The sequence below is a fragment of the Pinus tabuliformis genome, chromosome 2_1 (genome assembly GCF_031772625.1).
Source record: "Pinus tabuliformis cultivar Carrire ecotype Pingquan chromosome 2_1, CPIR1, whole genome shotgun sequence".
Taxonomy (NCBI): domain Eukaryota; kingdom Viridiplantae; phylum Streptophyta; class Pinopsida; order Pinales; family Pinaceae; genus Pinus; species Pinus tabuliformis.
Window position 1 is genome coordinate 356,087,641 of NC_142299.1, and position 22,990 is coordinate 356,110,630.

The 22,990-nt window shown below is 40.3% G+C and overlaps 1 protein-coding gene across 2 annotated transcripts in view; it reads left to right on the forward strand.

Moving 5' to 3' along the window:
* The window catches only part of SNF4 (sucrose nonfermenting-like protein), a 268,765-nt gene that overhangs the window by 108,687 nt on the left and 137,088 nt on the right, over positions 1–22,990 (forward strand). For both annotated transcript variants that reach the window (XM_089402672.1, XM_089402673.1), the window contains exon 6: positions 9,998–10,084. In XM_089402672.1, the coding sequence (XP_089258798.1) occupies positions 9,998–10,084 (87 nt within the window). The remainder of the gene's footprint in view (positions 1–9,997; positions 10,085–22,990) is intronic.

Sequence of the window (22,990 nt, forward strand, 5' to 3'; positions counted from 1 at the left end):
TGTCTCATAATGAGTGATTGCAGAGACAGGTGCATGGATGAGACATGGCACGACGACGAACGGGATGAACAAGGAGCGCATGCTAGGAGACTTGTTCGCGAACGGACGAACCTAGGAAGCATACCAAGTAGCAAGTGAGGAAGACACATCCACATGCATGAACTATCAAGCAAACACTAAGACCATCGAAGACTTTGCACACCTTGCTATGCGAAGATGAAGCTATGATACACCAAGAGCACATTCATCACTCAACATCACTGCAGCTCAACATGGACACCACCATCAACATGAACATACTAGAACTGTTGTGTAAAGTCATGTCACGAGTCATCTCGGCCACATCACTACTATGGGCCATACTGTCGTAGTAAATGTAATATAATGTGGAAGTCCAAGAGACCAAAATAAAGTTGAAGAGTCATGTATATCAAATAGTCATGGGGGAAGTCGAACAATCACAAGGGTCAGTTTCACCCTTGGCTATATATACCCCTCATTTGTACATGCAAAAGACTTTTCAACTTGGCTCCTGCCACATAGCCTTGAGAGTATGCAATTTTTTCTTTGAGGAGCAAGCAATGGCTCCAATGCTCCGCTATCGGGGCCAGTGGTGTAATGTTGTATGAATGTGTCTTGAAACTTTCGCTTAATCCAGAAGCCTGTTAATAGGCCAACACGTTTTCACATATGTATTGTATTCGTTTGTAAGAATTTCTTTGGATGCTTGTAACGCATGTTGTTTTAACCTGTATTAACAAAGTTGAACTATTTCAGTTGTTTTATTTCATACTCTATGGAAAATGTGTTGTATCGGTTGTTAACGCTGTCTCACCCGTGTGGGCTATCCCGCCAGACGCTCGACAGATTCATTCTTGTAAACTCGTTATAACGCCCGTCGCACTCGTGTGGACTATTCCGCTGGGTGTCGTATGTGCTATTTGTTCACCTTGTGTTGTGGCTGTCGCATCCGTGTGGACTACTTTGCAGGAAGCTGTGTATGTCCTGTTGTATTGTTTGTCTCTAGCATAGTTGGGACTATTCCTTTTCAACCTGAGACTCACTTTTGCCCTCTTCCTTTGCAGTGAAAGAACTTTCACACAAGCGACACTAAGCACTCACTAGGCATGCGAACCTTGTTGTTTGAAGACAAAGTAAACCACTCTCACTTGCTGACAAGCAAGAGCTAAGGGAAATATTTAAGATAATGGCATCCGGGCCATCCTACCGGATGGGACTCCTACACCAAATGGTGTGAGGTCTAGTTGGGACTTCATACCGGGGAGATCCCTTGAATGTTGGCGGCTCCAAAACCATCAACATTTCTAGTGCTAGAAGGAGGGCCATATGACAAGATGAGTCCTCACAATCTGTTTTGAATCTCTGCATACTTATCATGACTAAACACATAATTTCTCTTCCGAAATGTATGTCTTATGGAAATGACTTTGAAATCTCGAAAGAGCTTTGAAATAACTTGTCACGTAAAACATACGATGGTGGAGGCTAGGTAGCCTTGGTCAGACACGCGGTTGGCGTTGTAGGCTCTTGTGAAAGACATGAAATCTTTGAGAAGATTAGATGACCTGTGCACTTTTCGCATAGACGCTTCGAGGGCACCTACTGCATTGGTGTGCCACATTGCCCGAAAAATCTATTCACTCCCTCCCTCATCTGGTTGCAGAGATAGACCATGCTTTCAATCATTTTGATCGTAAAGCACTCAATAAAGAAATTTTGAAATTACGGAAAGCACATGATGAATCCGTTGAGCAATTTCATACATGCTTTTGTAATCTTGCGTACCGATTTCTTGAAGATGAAATTGATTGTGAATTCCTCGATGGAAGATTTAAGTATCTTCTTTACATGTCCGAAAACCCACAATTCCTAGAATCATTCAAACCCCTCCCATCATACACTGTTGTTAGAGCTGCTAAATTTAAGACGAATGAGGTTACTGTCACAAGTGACTATTCGTCCTCTTCGCATCAAACAGCTCTAGCTCCGCAGTGCGAGGTGGGAGAACATGCACACACATCTGTTGAATTGTCACATCCTCCTACTCCACTTGCTCTTGATATCTGCGCAGATTTGGCTTGCAAGCCTGCTGGTTGTCATGTGGACTTGTTATCTCAACCTTCGTCCTCGCGTTTTGCTGATCCTCCGGATTGCACTATCTTGTGTTCTTCCGTTCTGGACTCCACACGTGTTGTGAACGAGGATCAAGTTGTCAACGGAGTTGGTGTTGTGCAACCAACCTGTGCTATCATTCATGATGAGTGTGTGTGAGAATCTAAAGAAGAACCCGCGGTGAAGGATGACTCCCTTCCATCTGCGCCTCATCTGCTTTATCCTGACATCCCTTGTGATTCTGCCACTATTGGTTTCCCTTATGAAAACTCGTTTCCGAATGTTTCTACTTCCGATCGTTCACAGGACACATCGGATGTCAGTCTGCCATTACAGTGTGGAGAGGACACATCTTCCTTTGAAAATCCATCCCATCTGTCATCTATCATTTCTGAAAACATAGAGGGTGAACATCCTTGCTTCTCATCTACCCCTCTGCACGATTCATCAAATCATGAGGATGCTGACGAACATCTCGATTTTTCTTATCTTGTTATTGTGATATTTGTACTTCTTCATTTGATGACGATGTTGATTCACTCATTGCTAATTTGTCTAAGCCACTGGTTTCCGATGATCTACCTATTGATAGAGTGGGAACCCTGTAGGCTTTCGAGGCACTTCAGCCTTGGCTGATGGTTATGTCAGGCCCTCACTGTCCTGAGGTTAGTTCCACTTCCGATCATAAATTTTTTGAAACACCCAAGGCTCCTTATCACTCTCTGCTTCGCATTGAAGATCAACCAAACACCCAGATTTCGCTTCCTCCACTCGAATCACACGATCCCATCGCTCAAGCTTTGGAGGAATCTTACACAATGAGCGCACTTGCAAAGCATAAGTTGTTGGTCTTTCTCATGTTCGCTCATATGTCACAGTCCAAAGAGTGTGTATGTTTACCGTTTGCACGCAGTGTGTCGCAACACCATGGTACGTCTGTAGAATGTTTGTTTTGTGCATTCGCTCTTTTCTATTCTGTGGATGTTTTAGAACTCAGAGCATGTTGGTCTTCGCTGATCTATCTTTCTTGTTTGCTGGTTTACATGCATATCTTTCTTATTAACCATGCCTTCACCAACATGGGCCAGCCAATGCGCTGGTGGATGTATTGGAAATATCACTTCACGTGAGTAGGCCCATGCACTGTTTAGTGTAGGAGTAGTAGTAGTCTTTGCTTCTTGATTTGCTTTGCTTCCTGGTTTGCATGTTTGTTTGCTGCCTTACTTGGTTTGGTTTGCTTGCTTTGCTTACTTGTTTTGCTTTCACATTACTTTTTCTTTTTTCGTTTTGCTTTCTTCGCTTGCTTGTACCTGTAGATTAGCCTCTCGTGAAACCACGTTTTGCTCTTGAGACAAGCTAGGCAAATCTAAGAAGACCTGTACAACTATCAACACTTGGTCATCTGTTGTCCTCTCTCTTTATGAAGAGCTTCTTGTCTTCAGTCGATGATGCCTTGATGGACAATACATTCTGTTCAGAGTGAGTCTTGGTGAAAACACAATGCTTGCGCTCTAACTAGCACCACCTACTCTAGTCAGTTGTTTTGGGTTAACCCTTGTCAGCTCAGTCAAGTAGAGTAAGGTGAGGGGGAAAACCTTAACAAGTATGTTAGAAGTATACATAACATACTTCTCTGAAGGAACAACCTGTTGTTCTCTCAATAATTCGGGATCCCTCTTCCGCCTTTGAAATAAATAAGTGTCTACGCACATTTCTTTGAAATATGAAAATTCTGAAAAAATGAATAAGGCGAAAGAAGAGAAAGGCTTCCTATGCAGAGAGGTGATGCAAGTAACTCTGCTGAGCTATTGACCAGGCTCGCTCGCAGCAAAGCGATGATTGTGTTTCTACGTGACTTTACTGGGGTACTGTCCAAGCCTGTTGGCAGTTGAGCAACACCAGAGATGAAACTTAAACTCTGACTGCCATATTACTTTTGCACCAATATACCCCTCATCCCCAATCGAAACAACTGGGTTGACTTGGCTTGGATGTGTGCTGACCAATCAAGAGAATGGTAGGGACTACATCCCACGATGGTCAAGGAATCGAACAATACTTCTTGAAAGGTTAGACTCGCTTTGCACAAAACAAGGTCCATTCAGAGAGCTGGAGTTCTACCAGTGTGTCGCCAAGTCTTGTAGCGGCTACAACCACCCTCCAAAATTTTGGCTTGCATGCAAATTTCAGAGCCTACCTTGGATCCTGCGATCAATCGTTCTTGGTAACTTATTGGTAAGGTGGTGATTTCAGGCTCCCCTCCTTGACCCTAAGAGTTGTTTGTGTTCTCATCTTATGCAACATGTGCCATTTTCGGGCATAGGGGTTGTTGTTTGTCATGCAAAGGGAATGTTGTTGTTTTGCTTCAAGGGAAAGTATGTGCGCATGAGTGGTTGTCATCACATAGACATGTTTTACCCTCACTTCATGCACTCTTGTCACGAAGGTCGTTGCATCAAGAAAAGTATGTCTTATGCATTTTGGATGGTCTACGTTGTGTCACTAAGTGTCCATGTGTGATCATAGTCAAGTCCTATCCATGTTTACATACATTTCACTGATATCATACTTGGCCATTTTCCTGCGCAACCTAGCCTCATCCAGCTTCCTGGAATTGTGCACTTTGCTTCTGCAACCATCAAGCTTCTTCCCTTGTTTGTTGACCTCACAACCCGCCGAAACACCAACCTCCCTTGCTTGTTGAAACCCCGCAACACATAGAGACTCCAGCTAGCACTGCTCTCCAAAATTGCATAGAACAGTCAGGCAACCAACATTGCTCTCCAGAAATGCGCAGAGCAGTCCAACTGCACTACACTCAGAAATTGCGCAGAGTAGTCCAACTGCACTACACTCAGAAATTGCGCAGAGGTGTCCTCCGATGACCCCCATCCTGCAGTAGTGTCTTGTGCCTCAAAAATGCGTAGTGTTGTCCAAGCTGCCTTGTCTGTCTTGCATGCAAAAACTGTGTAGACGAGCCTCCCAAGGCCTGATTCCGGCAGCAGTCATTGTCTGCTGAAATCGCGCAGATCTACCTCTTAGTGACTAGGAAAAGGTGAAATGTTGAAATTGCTTCCAAGGAGTTGAGGAGAAGGACCAAGGAACCAGGTAACGGAAAAGATTAGGACCGCATGCAAACTCCGTCGGATGCATGCTCATCTTGAGGGTAAGTATGGTAAGTAAAGAACACCATTCGAAGTACACCTCTTAGTTGAGTTTGCAGGACTATCATATCCTCATGTCTTGAGTAACATGCATGTGCGCAAATACGATAAGTCATTTTATGTGTTTCTTCTACATGTCTTGCTATCTTTTCACTTGTTCGACCAACTGTCGTCTTCGACATGTTAATTGCTATGTCATGCTTGCGACCTTGTTCAGGGGATGTTGAAGGTTGTGTTTGAGTTGTGTTCGCTATGTAAACATCTATCACACAAACACACGATGTTGTAAGTACTGTCGCGCAAGTGTCGTTGCGGTCGTCCAAATGTCTATCACAAGTGTTGCGCTTGTCACTTGCACCCGTTAGCCAGTCACACTGAGTGTATGTTGTCTTGATGATTTGAGGTGTCTTGTTGTCGAGTCATGTTGAGTGTGTGTTCACAAGGTCATGCATGCACAAGTTCACTCGCTCACACACTTAGTCATTTTACTGAAACTTTGTTGGCTGGACCTTCCTCCAACAGCCGAACCTTCACTGAGCTGCACTGCGCAGTCTTAGCTCTCAGTGAACATCTACTACTGCCTAGGATCGTGCAGAGCTTGACGCTGCTTCATAGGCAGTGTTCACTACACAATCTTGAGTCGACTCGACCGACTATCACCTAGAACAACGCAGAAGTTTCTCAGCAAGCCATCTCAATCTGTGCTGCCTGCAAGCAACATCAACGAAGCCTCTAGCTGGTCAACCAAAGAGTTTGACCGAGTAGTGGCCATGGGCCTCACTCTAAAAAATTGCACAGAAGCTGCCAAGCATGCCCGCTCCCACTGACTGAAGAAACTGCACAAACATGCTGGACAGACACCTATTGCCTGTCACTGCATTGCCCTCCAAAATTGTGTAATTTTTCCAGCTAGTCACCCTGTTAGCCGACTTGCTACTCATCCTGAAAGTTGCACAGTTTTCATGAGTAGTCTCCCAGCTGCCCAGCATCTCGCTCAGCTCAAAAACTGCACAGGGATGTCCAACAGGTCAGCCTACCAGCTCTGCGTAGTTTTTGCCAGCAGCCTCCTGCAGCCCGCTGTCAGCTCCCCAGAAAATTTGCGTAATTTTTGCCAGCAGCCTCCTGTAGCCTGCTATCAGCTCCTCGGAGAAATTACGCAGTTTTCACTCCAGTCTCCCTCTGCTGTCTGCACTGTCTCCTTGAAAAAATTGCGCAGATCTTCCCTTCAGCCGAGCCAGATCTCGTAGACAATCACTGTCGATCCAGATTGCCCATCACAACCTCCCAGTGACCTATGCGCCATTTTCATGGACAATGCATGGAGCCTGCATCCCGACTTGAAATGTGCCTCATGCAGTTTCAGAGCCTTGTTCTCTCTTTCAGTCACCTGCATTCGAAAGCGAACGACAATGCATCATGGTAGACTAGGAGATTTCTAGATTTGATGTTGTCTCGTCATGAATGATTGTAGGCACAGGGCCATGGATGAGACATGGCGCGACGATGAACGGGATGAACAAGGAGCGCATGCTAGGAGACTTGTTTGCGAACGGACGAACACACGAAGCGTACCAAGTAGCAAGCGAAGGAGACACATGCGCATGCATGAACTATCAAGCAAACACCAAGACCATCGAAGACTTCGCACACCTTGCCATGCAGAGATGAAGCTATGATACACCAAGAACACATTCATCACTTAACAACACTGCAGCTCGACATGGACACCACCATCAGCATGAACATACCAGCGTTGTCGTGTCGAGTCATGTCATGAATCAGCTCGGCCACATCACTACTGTGGGCCATACTGTTGTAATCAATGTAATATAATGTGGAAGTCCAAGAGATCAACATGTAAAGTTGAAGAGTCATGTAAGTCAAATAGTCATGAGGGAAATCGAATAGTCACAAGGGTTAGTTTCACCCTTGGCTATATATACCCCTCATTTGTACATGCAAAAGACTTTTCACCTTGGCTCCTCCCACATAGCCTTGAGAGTCTGTAATCTTTTCTTTGAGGAGCGAGCAGTGGCTCCAACGCTCCGCTACCGGGGCTAGTGATGTAATGGTGTACGAATGTGTCTTGGAACTTTCGCTTAATTCAAAAGCCTGTTAATAGGCCAACACGTTTTCACACATGTATTGTATTCGTTTGTAAGACTATTCTTTGGACGTTTGTAATGCATGTTTTTTTAACCTGTATTAAGACAATTGAACTATTTCGGTTGTTTTAGTACATACTCTATTGGAAATGTGTTGTATCCGTTGTTAACGTTGTCTTGCCCGTGTGGGCTATCCCGCCAGACACTCGACAGGTTCATTCTTGTAAACTCATTATAACGCCCATCGCACTCGTGTGGACTTTTCTACTAGGTGTTGTACATGTTATCTGTTCACATTGTGTTGTGAGTGCCACATCCGTGTGGACTACTCTGCCGGAAGTTGCGCATGTCCTGTTGTGTTGTGTGTCTCTAGCAGAGTTGGGACTATTCCCTTTCAACCTGAGACTCACTTCCACCCTCTCCCTCTGCAATGAAAGAACTTTGACACAAGCGACACTAAGCACTCACTAGGCACGCGAACCTCGCTGTTTGAAGACAAAGTAAACCACTCTCACATGCTAACAAGCAAGAGCTAAGACAAATCTTTAAGATAATGGCAATTGGGCCATCGTACCAGATGGGACTCCTACACCAAACGGTGTGAGGTCTAATTGGGACTTCATACCGGGGAGATCCCCAATATGTTGGCAGGTCCAACGCCGTCAACATTTCTGGCGCTAGAAGGAGGGCCAAATGACAAGCTAAGTCCTCACAATCTGTTTTGAATCTTTGCATACTTATCACGACTAAACACATAATTTCTCTTCCAAAGTGTATGTCTTATGGAAACGACTTTGAAATCTCGGAAGAGCTCTAGAATAACTTGTCACGTAAAACATACGATGGTGGAGGTCAAGTAGCCTTGGTCAGACACGCAGTTGGCGTTGTAGGCTCTTGTGAAAGACATGAAATCTTTGAAGATTACATGACTTGCGTGCTGTTCGCATACACGCTTCGAGGGCACCCACTGCATTGGTGTGCTGCACTGCCCGAAAAATCTATTCACTCCCTCCCTCCCCCATCTGGTTGCAGAGATAGACCATGCTTTCAATCATTTTGACCGTAAAGCACTCAATTAAGAAATTCTGAAATTATTGAAAGCACCTGATGAATCCGTTCAGAAAAATCTTGCATAACGATTTCTTGAAGATGAAATTGATTCAGAATTCCTCGATGGAAGATTTAAGTATCTTCTTTACATATCCGAAATCCCACAATTTTAGAATCATTCAAACCCCTCCCAGCATATGCTAGTGTTAGAGCTGCCAAATCTAAGACGGATGAGGTCACTATTACAAGTGACTCCTTCCTGTTCTCATCAACGCTAGCTCCGCAATGCGAGGTGGGAGAACATGCACACACATCTGTTGAACTGTCACATCCTCCTACCCCACCTGCTCTTGATATTTGTGCAGATTTGTCTTGCAACCCTGCTGTTTGTCATGTGGACTTGTTACCTCAACCTCCGTCCCCGCGTTCTGCTGATCCTCCGGATTGTACTATCTTGTGTTCTTCTGTTCCGGACTCCACACGTGTTGTGAACGAGGATCAAGTTGTCAACGGAGTTGGTGTTGTGCAGCCAACCTGCGCTATCATTCATGATGAGTGTGTGCGGCCAACCTGCGCTGTCATTCCTGACTTGTGCGCTCAGTCTCTTGTTTTTTCTTTTCACACTTTTCTTTCTTTTCTACAATGATACATGACTTTTTATTTTCTTTCTCTTTGAGTGTGCAGATTCCACTCTCTGTTACTTTTCTGTCATGCTTTACGTCTTCCTTTAAATTAGTCTCTTCAAATTTGTGGCTTCATCAGATCTGTGGTTTCCTAAAAATTGTGGCTCAAAAAATGCAGCTGTAAGTCTCTTTAAGTTATGGCTCATAAAAGCTCAACCGTTATCAAATTTGTTCCTTCATAAGCCTTCACAAAACTGTAGCTTCACATGGCCTGTTAAAACCTGTGCATGTTAAATTGATGTAAATCTGCGCACACTGTATTTATTCAAATTTGCGCAAAGTGAGTCTCTTCAAATCTGCACAAAATGAGTACCTTCAAATTTGGCAAACTGAATCTCTGTTTGCATTCACATTTACTTGTCCACTTTTTTTGCTTTAAAGTCGTCGATGGAAGTGTATTTTTCTATAGGTCCCTGAATTTCCATTTTTTTTCCCTTGAGAACAGATTTATCTTATTCTTTTTAGCTTGTAACATTGAGTATTTATCTTTTATTCATCACGAATAATCATTGTATTTACTATTTGTGCATGTAAAACTCTGCGATTTACCATTTAAGTCTAATTCCTTTAAATTATGGAGTTATGTTAGTTGATATTGCATTCTACATTTTAATTTGCATTGGGCATGTTTGCAATTAAACTTTAAAGTAATACATTGTACTTATGGAGACATGGTATAAAATTTAATGGAGCAGTCTTATGTTGGATTTTTGGTGTCGCATTAGAATTTAAATTTCATCCTGTTAAGGGTATATTTTCATGGAGTTAAGATTTGAAAGTTTTCGTATTTTATTTCACAGAAGTTCTAACATAGAATAGCTTATGATCATTTTAATCATATTTTCAATGGTTCTCTCGGTAGGGTATTTCTGTGGCTCCTTTATTGGATTCCAAGGGAGAGATTGTAGGTATGCTCAGTGCTGCAGACTTCATCACAATCCTAAGAGAGGTACTTCAAATTCTCTCTTATAAACATTTACTAAAATTGAATGACTTTGTATGTATGCAGTACTATCCACTTGGAGAGGATATGACTTGTCAACAATTTTAATGACTTTTTATGGGGCCATTGATACTTCATATTACTAATTTATGTGCTTGTTGCCATTGCAAAAGTTTTTCTCTATGCTTAAACACCACATAGCCACATGTACATCTCTTGACACCATCATTTTTAGGTGCAATATGGATTACTTGTATTTAGTAATAAACTTGGAATATTCGGTGCAAATATAAAATAATATTGTTTTTACAAAGCAATATTATCCACTTGAAGAGTATACGACTTGGCAACAATTTGATGTGTTTTTGGATTCTTTAACAATTTGTTCTTCTGTGTTCCCTTGTGATTGTATCTTTTTAGATTCTTCTTTTCTTCTCTTGATTTGTTCCATCCTTTACCTATATTTATTTTGTACGTCCTTTGTCATTATTTGTTTTTGTTCATCTCTCTTGGAGAGTTGCATTATCATTGTCGGTGCTTATCTATCCTTGTTTTAATAATTACATTGGCCACTAGTAGACATTGATTTAAGTTAAACCTATGACAAGAAATGGCATACTTTTCAAGTGATTTTGAAGGAGAATGCAATGAACATAATTAGATTATTAGTTCTAATAGTGATTATGACCTAAGGGTTACTTCCCTTTACATGAATGTTTCTGTTATATACAAGGAGCCTTCTTGACAATTATCCAATCATCAGTTGTATCATTCACATTTAATAATATTATTTTTGTCCTGTGCCTTTTGAACAATATATTATGTTGTCTCGTCCCTTGTTTATGTGATGGTTCAATTACTGGATTGTTTAGTTCATTATAGTGGTATCCAAGCAGGTTTCAATCCCCGTTGGAAAAGTGCTAAGACTTTTTCAAGGGGCAATATAAACTCAGGCTGGGAGTGGTAGCTTTTGGGTTGCCTTGTAAGTGTTTACCGAGTACTCCTCAATTTCTGTGCCCAACTTGCTCAGAAATCCATACTGCTGAACGGTACTGTACAACCCAGATTACAGCATGTCTCTTCTTCGAATTGTGTGCAAAAATGATCCCTGTTTCTGTCCAAAAGTCAACAATTTCCATCCTGCTCTTTGCCTTGGAAACCGTGCCTCAAATTGCCCTTCTTGCTGCTGTACGGTCACTATACGAGCAATTAATGCTGAGTCTTTTGCTTGGTTTTTCATGCCCTTATCTCTCCTTTGGTTTGCACTCAATCTTTGTTGCAATAAATCCTTCCTCTCAGCTCTGTTCTCTCATATTCAATGCTTATGAGTGCACTCTCTCTCTTTCCTGTGAATCTCTGACACTTATTAATGCCATCTCTCTAATTCTCTTTATCTTCTTTTTCTCATTAGTGACTTAATTTAACTCACTCAACTTCTTTTGATGTTATGGCTGAGATTCACTCTCAAGATCAAAGGTCATGATTTAATCTCTCACTAAATACACTTTAAGTTATTAATGTCATGTTAGGCATCATTGCATGAAGAAGACCTTTCGAGTTACAAAAAGTCAACAGGTCTGCTTGACAACACCAATTGATGGATGACAGCTGATTCATGTTGAATGGCGTTGCCATTGATGCAAACGTGAATTCTTGAATGCTCTTAATATTTGTTTGGATTGCATCCATTGGAAGCTCCAAAGGACAAGAAGTCCCACACTTGTTGAGGTTTTTGAAGATGAAGATCAACTGGGTTTCTCCTAAGATCACCATCATTGATCTGAAATGATCATATGTTAAACTGAAGTGGAATTGATTCACTGATGGCATTAATCAATTCCGATCCCCGATGCTCCAGTTGCACTGAAAACAAAACTACCTAGATCCTCCAGAATCTGCATACAAACTCTAAAACTGCTAATGCCTTCTTCATGAACTTTTGAGGTCTCCCCAGCCAAGATTGGTATGAACTCTGAAGTTAGGGTTCAGTCTAATGACACAAGGCCACCTTCGGAGTTTGTTACAAGGTCTTGGTATTAAATGAGCACCAAAAATACATGTAAAACCCAAAAATAACTTTATAACAACAAATAGCTGTTGGTGGTCAGGTTGATGGTGCGGAGTTGTTAACTGCCCATGTGAACAGGTTTTCAGCGAACCATAAACTGACACAGCTGTAGTTTTACCCCGCGGTTTCAGAACCGCTTGCCGACACTGCATGTGATAGCTGCCTCCGACAGTTATGGTGGATTCTTCGTGCGATCAGATTAACGGTTGCCATAACCTCGACGGCTTACCGTTCACATGGCCACTGTTATGGTCTTGCTGCGGTGAACGCTGCGGTTTCGAATCCTTGACGGCTTACCTGCCTCTATTCACATTGTAGACCATGGTCAGACTCCGTTGCGGTTTAGGCCGACGGTTTAGGACTGTGGTTTATAATTTGTAATGACTTTAACATAGGTTTTGTATTATAGTTTGTTTGTAATAGTCCAAGAGGGTTAGGACTTTAGGAAATAGCATTTTAATGCATGGTTTGAGGTTTTAGGCTAGGGTTTAGGTGTTAGGTATAAATGTGTTAGGGTTTATCATTAGGTTTAGGACTTATGTTTAGGGTTTAGTCTTTTAGACTTTTACAGTCTTTGTTCTAAAAACCCTTTTACAACGCATCTTCGTCACAATGTGACATTTGCCACTATCTCATGACGGCAAACACATGTCGATAGCCAAACCCTGGCGGAATTGACGAAAAACACATGTCGACAACCAGGTATAAAACCCTATCCTTCGAACACCATGAAAACCATATCAACCATTGACATCACCGGCGGAACTGAAACCAACACCGGACAACCTGAACCATAAACATCACTGTGGATGCTGAAGACACCAGACACTAAATGCTGACGACGAATACTGGCGAAGTTGATAAAGTTCAAGACCTTGTCGACCATGATCATTTGAAGATCACTTCGACTCTGAACCACTGAAGACTTCACTCATGCTAGACTGACAAGATCCTGTTGGATCAATCATTGGATGCTCCTCGTCATACCAATTCCAATGATATATGGCACGTCTTGTAACTCCTCTCAATTGAGGAGATATGGGCAATCAAAGGTCAAAGCCCCATCCTATGGTCAAAATCCCCAAAATGCTAAGGTGATGTGGCAGCTTATTAGTGGCTAGAAAAATCATGAGGCCAAGACTCTTATTAAAGATTTAAATTAAAATATTTTGTGGCTCTATTATTGTGAGGTTTAGAAATAGATTAAAGGCTCCCTCTCAAACGTGCAAGTCGACTACAAATCAAATTTGGGTTTTTGCCTCCAAAATCAAATTTAAAATTTCAAATCTTCCCTGCAATATTGATCTGGTTGGCCCCTTTTATCCTTCATTCACTACTATAAAATGAGACTTGATTTCATCACAAATGTAAGCAATTTCATGGGCTCAATCTCTGAAATGGTCTACGATCTTTGTATAGTCTTGGACATCAAAAGATGAAGGTCGAATCTTCTGAGACATTCGCTAGAGGGTTTCTTTGTGCAAGTCTTAGTGAACATTTCTGTCTTTTCTCTATGTGTGGCTCGCTATAGGTAGAAAGGTCAAATAGCAGATTATGTTGCTGGGCATTAGTGTGATTTTGAAGAAGTGCGATAGCTATGTATGAGGCTGATCTGGAATATGAACACGCTTAAAATGATGGGTTGTAAGTCATATAAACCTGGTTTGACTGGCTAACCTGCGCATAACATGTGCATAAGGGTCAATAATCAGTGTATTAAGTATTTACATTGCCTCCAGTGAAAGATGTAGCAATCTCTTACTTGACATCCAACGAAGATACAATTGTCAATGGTGCTCATTGTGTAATGTCAAATGCAAATCTAAGTGCGCAGAGACATGGTATATAGAGAGCGATTTGCATGGTGTGTTGGTGAGGTTCAAATGGTTGCTGGGTATATTTAATTGCTATGTCATGTGTGTTGAATAGAGAGTGCTATGCTGGTCTATCAACATCGTGGCCCGTTTTTATTTGGTTTATGTTATGCATAGGAGCAATGCATATAAGGAACGATGTTATGTTTATGTTATGAGGAACGATGCATATAAGGAATGATGTTATGTTTATGTTTATGTTTATGTTATGAGGAATGATGCATATAAGTCTTTGTGCAAAACATGATCTAAATGTTATGTGATGATCTGAGAAAATTGGATTATGTGGTGTATTCTCTAGACATGGTAGCATAGAGTGTATGCTAGTATTCAATCTATGGTTCTAAAGTTTACAACACATTTGGTTTGCTTAGATTACACAATAAACACAAGGTTTATCAGTAGATTGTTGCAGAGATCAATGTCTAAAGGGGCTTGCAGGTATTGCTAACGATTTGTTGCTATTGCATTGAAGAATCTTATGTGACAGTGGTTTGGCTGTTTATTCTCTTCCTCAGAAATTGTTCTGTGTAGGAGCTTGTTATAATTGTGATCGTGAAGTCTTAAGCTTGTCTTTAGATAATTTTTCATTTAGAAGAAAGACTGTGCAGGAAGGAAGGCAGAGGTAGAAGTCTTGTCTTCAGAGATCAGTATTCTGCAGGACAATGTTAAAGTACTAGAGATCTGATTGCGGAAATGTTGACTAATGCACTGAGTACTAATGAATTGATACACATATGTATGGCAGAGTACAATGAATTGGGTTTATGATTGTCGAGGATTATTGTTTGAGGGAATTATTATGACAAGATTTTGATATGTGCAGAGATTGAGCTTCGGCGACAGATATTCATTGACAGAATATCAGTGCTGCCATTAGGGTTTGCATTGATGAACAGTCATTGTTGTAGGGCAGCTGCAGGGGTTTCACAGTTATTGTCTTGTTGATTTAATCTTATCTTGGAATAGCGTGTAAAAGATCAAAGATTATTGGCTATGTTGGTATACAGGGCATGAGCTGATAATGTGTTTTGCAGGACTGTTAGGCTATATCTATATATGATTAACCGAGAGTTGATAATAGAAGTTTGGGAGCAGAGTTATTGTTGACCTATCTTTTGACATAAATTGTTGAGCAAGTGTCATTGGCCTATGTGGGCAGTTGATGAATACTAGGGTTATTAGTATATTCTAACATGCTTGTTGAACCAGGGTTATATTAGAAGTTATATGTTTGATGACAGGTTGATGACGGGTTGCTATTGATTTACATATTGAGCTGAAGCAGATCTGAGTGTTAAGCAGAGATTGTTTTGCAGTTGTTCTTCTTCCTGCTGTTGACATTGTGCCAATGTTTCAAATCGACAAAGTCAACAGAGTATTTTTGATATTATTTATTTTAGTATTGACCGCAGGTGGGTCCAATTTGAAAATGAGATGAAATTGTTGTTTGTTGGCTGGATTAGGGTCGCAGGGTGGTGCAAGGCAGGAGAGTGGAGTCTCCTTCAGGTTGGAGCTTTAGAACGGTTCAAGGTGGCAAAGTGGTGCTAAGGAAGGTTGGAGCTTTAGAACACTTCAAGGCAAAAAAGTGGTGCTAAGGAAGGTTGGAGCTTGTGCATGGCACTGGAGCGTCCCTCCAGTTGGAGCTGGTAAATCAAAGTGTTGGAGTGTCCTTTAGGTTGGAGCCTCCTTTAGTAGGAGATGAAAATATTGGAAGTTGGAGCTTTCTAATTGATGTAAATTATTGAAGACAAATATTAAGAAGTGCTCTGTGGTTTTTCTCCCGGAAGAGTTTCCATCTAAAAATCTCTTGACTACTGTCTTGATGTTTGTGCCAACATTGCACAAAGCGGGGACAAAACGGGGACGAAACATAGACATTTTTTGGAAGCGGGGACGCGGAAGCGCAATTTTCTAAAAATCTAGAAAGCGAAGCGCTTGGAAGCGTCTACTATATATATATATATTTTTTTTTTTTTTGCATTTATATTCAAAACAAACATCCCAAATACCAAATTAGTCGTGGAAGACATGAAAACATCCATATTTTTACATAAATCAAGATAGATATGGCATCCATGATTCTATTGTACATCAATGATTAATTATTTGAGCATCAACCATTTATATTCTAGCAATTACAAATATACAACAAATTTTTAAGCATATTATAAGACATCAAACATTTAAGAATATTATAAAACATAAAACATAAAACATATTATCTAGCTAGTGAGCCACTGTCATCATTAGTCATGTCCAAAATTCAAATAATAATGTTTACAAAATAGGCCATTTGGCCACCACCAAGACAAAAAGGTTCAAATTCACAACAAGCCTACAAGCCTAATGAATATATCTACTAATCTCTCCTCATTCTACCATGAAGAGAACGTGGTGGTGGGCCTCCACGTGGTGGCAATGAATAAGATGCTGCCTGTGGAAGTTGTGGCAATGAATAAGATGGTGCCTGTGGAAGTTGTGGCAATGAAACTGATGAAAACAAACCCCTTGCTGTTGGTGTTGAACCATGGAACCTGGGAACCAAGGGACCATATGGGGTGACACTCAACTCGATCATCATCATCCTGGAATCACTCAAAAAATTCATACCAAAAAATCAATAGTTAACAAAAAAAAAATTAAGAACAAGAATTAGAGAAATGCTTTATAAGCAAAATTGACACATTTGAATTCAATGGACATAACACTTATTGACTGAATTTTGAAATTCATACCACAATGGACATACTTGGAAAAGAGCATCCCCTAATTACTCTAATTGCAACATTCCATCCTCCAAATTGGGCTCCTCTGGATTCCTGTCCCAAACCTTAAGGTCTTTATTAGTCTTTGCATCATCACAGTAATGGGGCAACAATTGCAAGTTGTAAGGTCTTTATTAGTCTTTGCATCATCACAGTAATGGGACAACAATTGCAAGTTGTAATGAACATAAACCAAGCTCTTTGCCTGGTCTAAACTCAACCTGTTCCTTTTAACACTGTGGATGAAAGAATAATAGCGCCAACACCTCTTTGCAGAAGAAGTGTTTAACACTTGTGATAGCACCTGCAATGCCAAAGTCTATAGAAGTGGAGTAGCACCTCCATGCATGTTCCACCACTCAAGAGAAGAAAAAGTCTCTCGATCTCTAATTGCATGCATGCTCCCAAATGGACCAGTGTTAAGCATATAGTTGCTCAACTGTCTCCGTACCATGGCATCTCCTCATCAGGGACTAATTTACTCAATGCAATCATATATTTTTTTCATGAACCTCTGGATCTATGTGTGGTTTTCTCCAGCCCCCCGTAGGTGCTAGTGTTTAAAGCCATGATGGATGATAATATTTAGGTGTCAAAACATATGCTAATGCATGCAATGGAACATTTAGCATTTCCCATCAATTTTCCACCTCTGCACGACTATAATTGTACAAGGTGATATCTCTAGGCTCAACAATGTCTTTAATTTGCCACAACATGCTATCCATTTGCTCATACACCTCCCCAGTTATTGGTCGATCTGAAGCTGTAAACTTGATCATGTAATAAACTGGTTTGGTGATTTGGAAAACATATTTCACGTGTGACCAAAAGCACATGTCAAGAATAGTGTCCTTGGCTACATTAGCACCATCTCTATCAGTGTTAATTTCCTCCCATGATTCAGCGGTCACCATATTAGTTAAAGCTTGTCTCACCTTCACTAGCCGGTAACTTGCAAATCTTGTTTTTGCAAGTTTAAGCAACTGCAACTTGGAGTAACTGCCATAGAAGTAGTTTACCCTTGTATGCCCTGTGATAAATTTAATGAGTTGCTTCCCTCTCCTGTAAAGCTCATTAATCCATCCACATTCTTTATGCTTCACAATATCATGCATCAAAAGGTTGAATGTGTGCACCAGGTAACCAGACCAAAAGATGTGTGGATGATTGCTTGCAATAGGAGATCTATAATGTTCTGGGAAGATGCACTGATGGAGGAGGAGTCGTGTCATGTAATACATACTGTAACACTAGCAGAAACACTAAGAACATTTATCAAATGTTGGTTTCTAATATTTGTCCACCCATCTGATACAATGGAAACCCCACAATCCACCCACTCATTAGTAAAACGTGTCAAAGCTCTTTGAACCTTTGCTTTTTCTCTTTCTAATAACACTGTTCTAACTTTCTGATAGTTGGGGGACTTGTATCCTTTTGGGGCTTCATTGATGTCATTTACCATTTCATGCCAATAGGGAGAGCGAAGTGCATTGAATTGTACACCGCAAGCACAAAGAAATCAGACTATCTTTCCATCCACATCATCCCTCCCAACAACATTCAGGAAATCCCCTATTGTTCTTTTACCTCCAGAGGTTGCAGAAGTACCACGAGGAGATGAGCTACCAAATCTAGAGGTTGCACTTGATTTAGACTGAGTTTTTTGTTTCTTGCTTTTTTGTTGTGCAACCTCCTCTATTTGGATGTATTTTCTTATTTGTTCAGCTGGAATGATTTGGGCAAATTTGTATCCCCACAACACCCTTTATATCATCACTGTCCATCACCCCACAAAGATGCCTCCTCACATGGGTATATGAACCACTAAATGGTTTTCCTCCATGACAACCACGAGGGCACAAAAATTTGTAGCTTCCACCACCCTTGCCCCCTTCAACTTATGCTTCCATAGTTCCACAAGGGTGTCAATGCAACTTTTCCCTCTAGTGTTTCAGTGTTCCCTTCAGGTTCATCCTCTCCCTCCTCATCATACATTGGGTCACTCATATGGGGATCGCTATCCTCTTGTTCTTCTTCCCTTCTATTCCTACTCCCCCTTGCCATCATTAAAACCAAAAGTGGAATGATACATAGAAGCCAAAAGAACACCATCTTGGAATATGGATATAGGTGGTGGACAACCTGCAACTAAATGAGAATGGGATAGAGTTGGAGAGGGAGGAGAAAAATACAAAAAATAATGATAAAAAAATGAGGGAGTTTGGGGTTTGCACTTAACTCTTTAGCTCTTGTAAGTGGAAGCCCTTCTTTGCTCCTCCTTCACTCCTCCTTCACTCTCCTCAAGTCTCTTCTCTCTTCTCCAAGCTCTCATAAAATAGAAGTGAGCAAATGAGAGATGAAAGGGTCTTTTAATCCCGTCACTCCTCACCCTAACCTAATTGGGCCCACCCCCAACAAATAAACGTGAATTTTTTTTTTTTTTAAAGTGGGAATTTGCTACCCGACGAAGCGGTCGTGATCCGTATGAATCTGACCCGAAACCGTCGTGGAGTGTAAAGCCGATCCACCATATGAAACATTTTTCGGAAATCCAAAACGTGGATCGGGTCGTACGGTTCCGACAAGGCAGGAACTGTTTTTTCTGGGCTGATCCGCGTTTCGGCTGGCGGATCGCCCACGGATCTGTACGGATTGCATTTCGGGCTTTTGATCCGGGGGGGTTTGCTGCAACATTGGTTTGTGCATTGTTGAATGGCGTTGTTCATTGTTCATGATGTTAATTTAACGTTAATGCGAATTTTAATGCTCTGGAAGCTAAAATTAACTAATTAAAGAGAAATATTGATTCACCCTGCTCTCAGTATTTCCAATAATTCAGGGCCCAGATGAGGATGGTCTCACTTTCAAAGACTAGGGAGGGCTAACAACACCTAGAAATCCCTCAACGCTAGAATAGAGATGGATAGTTTGAGTAGTTGGAAACCCATAGAGACCACTTTGTGGTGCCCTAACTCGCTTCTGGGACCATAAGGAGCCATTGAGGTGGATTTGAGGGCTAACCCTCAAATCATGATTTATAAATGCTTCTACCTCACATTTGGAACCAATTAGCACTTAGACATGGCATTTGGAGGCCATTTTATGCATGACGTCAACCATAGAGGCTTAGCATTTCACGTGTGTGGCCTTGTTTGAGCGTTTATGATGAGAGTTAGCGGATTGGCTTGTAACCCAAGCATGTTTAGTGATTAAACTTGTATATAGTGGCTTTTAGGTTAATAGTAGTTTTCGTCGTACTCATAAATAGAGGAGAGGGTCATGTCTTTGAATTATCATCACTTGGACTGTTTTGACCCTCCTTGGGAGATTTTAGACCTCTTGCATCTTTGTAGAGATGTGATGTATGGAGTACTTTGTATATTGGAGCTACTTTCTTGTCTTTGGAGAAGTTATCTTGGATTGATATTGGATTATTCATGAGAAGTTATGTTGGATCTATATTGGATTATTCATGCATTTCATCTTGTAAGTGTACCCTATCATTGATGAATTTTTGATTGTGTCTAATGTAAGGAATGTAATGGTTATCTAGGGCTTTTCTATTGCACCATTGATTATTGAAGAAGATTAATTGTATAGAATCTAGATTTCCTCATTGTATGCATTATTTATGTATTAAATGTGAATGGAAATCCCGTTGGTGAACTCTTGTTATAACTCTCCCAAGTGACCTTGATCCCTCACAAAGATAATAGTTAGGGTTTTGTGCTAGGGCGTCAAAATATCCTTACTCCTTTGCAATATTTAGCGAACCTTTAACATCCATAGGCTCCATCCACCCAAGGACTAGGCACTATTTTTAGTCAATTTGGTGATCAAGACTTGTCTAATCCATAAATTGAATTTCACTCTCCCTTTTCTCTAAATTCGGCCCTACTAAGGATAGGCGACTCAATTGAGTGAAATTGTTTAGAAGAGGAATTTTGGGTTTGGAAGGATTCAACATCAAGGGTACACTTGGTTGCCTCAAAATGAACCTTCTTGGTGCCATTTCTCACCTTAGTTTCTCTTGTCGTAACTGTTTTGCTCTAGGAAAAACACTAGTTTGGTTAAGCTTCATCTTGAAGACTAATTGAAGGTTTCATATGCCATTGGCTTGCTAATATTCATTGTTGGCAACCTTTTCCTAGGCACCTTGACCTTGGGATATTCGATTTTGCATGTTATTACTCCAACCCTAGGTTTAATGTTGCCTAACTTGGTCTCTCTAAAGGGATGCAAATTGCCTTGCTATCATTGGTTAAGACTTGTATAAAGGTGGAGCCATCCTTTGGGAGCTTATTATGTCACCTTAAACTTCTAAGCTTAGAATATCTCTCATAGGTGACCTATAAACTAGGAAGCCTCTCATTAATGGAACTCCATAAAGAGCAAGGGGTAGTGGTTGTGGTGATAGTGGGACACACCTCATTGTTGTCACTTTTTCTAGTGCTTGCCTTGTAGAGCATACCTCTACAAGATTTGCTAGATTTTGCAACAACAAATCCCAAATAGCTAATGTGTTCTTCCATATGAATCTAATGCACAATTAAAAAGGTGAAGCGCCTATTGTGCTATTGTAATGAACAAAATTTGTAGTCAGTAGAATATTCAGAACATCTGGAATATGTAAGTATCTATTTTTAGGACAAGCAATATTTATATATAAGAATGTTGAATGTACAAGACTACAAGTAGTATGATATGTTTAGTTACAAGGAATATCTATAGGACAATCAATATTTATATATAAGAATGCTGAATGTACAAGTAGTATGATATGTTTAGTTACAAATGAGGGCCCTGTTTATATACCTAGGTAGGTGCCCCTTCATGAATAGTCATGTCCTTTTATGCCATGTTGTTTCATAATTAACTACTTATTACTCATTATTTATTATTTATAATTTTATATTGTTTACACATAGTTATGTTCATAACTTTGCATTCCCCTTTAGAAAAGCTTTATCCCCAAAGCTTATCGATGAAATGTCTTGATACCTTTTTCTGTTTGGTAATGTCTTTTTATCATTCTCAATTCATATTGTCATCTTTGTTGATACAAGTTGGTATAAACTTTTGAGTGTGGTACAAAATTGTTGCGCTATACCATCCTAAATTAATCTTCTGTGGAACCTTGTGGTTATTAGATATATGGGATGAATTGTTATCATAAGTCTAAATTGTGCTGGCATCAACATTCTTTGGAACATAAATCAATTGTTTCTACCTTGAGTGACATATGTACATTGACTGGTTAATGTATCAACTCATGTGATTGGGATGTTGATACGGTGTCTTCGTAGTGTTTCATTGATTTGATTTTAATGTTTTAGTTTCTTCATGCATTGATGTTGCAATTAATTGTTGAATTTTTGTTAATATGTATGCTCAAAATTTCTATTTTTTGTACCCCAATGTCTGAATATGTTTTTAATTCAATTGGTTTGACATTTTCTTGAGTTGTGATATTGGCTGGATCTTTATTCGTTCCTTTTTCATCAACTTGAATTTTTACATCTAAATATTTCTATGCTTCCCTCTTAATATGTTGTTGTCGATAGGGTGTCTTCGTAGTGTTTCATTGATTTTCTTTTAATGTTTTAGTTTCTTCATGCATTGATGTTGCATTATTAATTTTGAATTTTTGTTAATAAGTATGCTCAAAATTTCTATTGTTTGTACTCCAATGTCTGAATATGTTTTTACTTCAATTGGTTTGACATTTCTTGAGTTGTGATATTGGCTAGATCTTTATTCATTCCTTTTTCATCAACTTGCATTTTTACATCTAAATATTTCTATGCTTCCCTATTAATATGTTGTTGTACTTTGGTTTCCATCGACTTCTTATCCTTCTTAATCTGTGTAAGTAGCTTTTCACTGTGGTCCTTAAGTTGGGAAATTTCCTCATTTTTTTCAGCTATAATTTTGTCAACATCCTTTGTCATATTTTGAATCAATTTTTGAGCTTCTTGAAGAATTACTTTTGAGATAACTTTTATGTCTTTTGGTGTTACTGAATCTCGCTCCAATGTAACATCTTGTTAGTGTTACTTTTTTCTTCACGTAGGAACATGTCAAAAACTTCTTCGTATTTAGGATGAATGACTTAAGTGTTTGCATCCAAGGTCAAGGGTGATCTTTGAGTAATGTCGCCTTGATTGCTCCATTATGGATCAAACAAATAATTGCG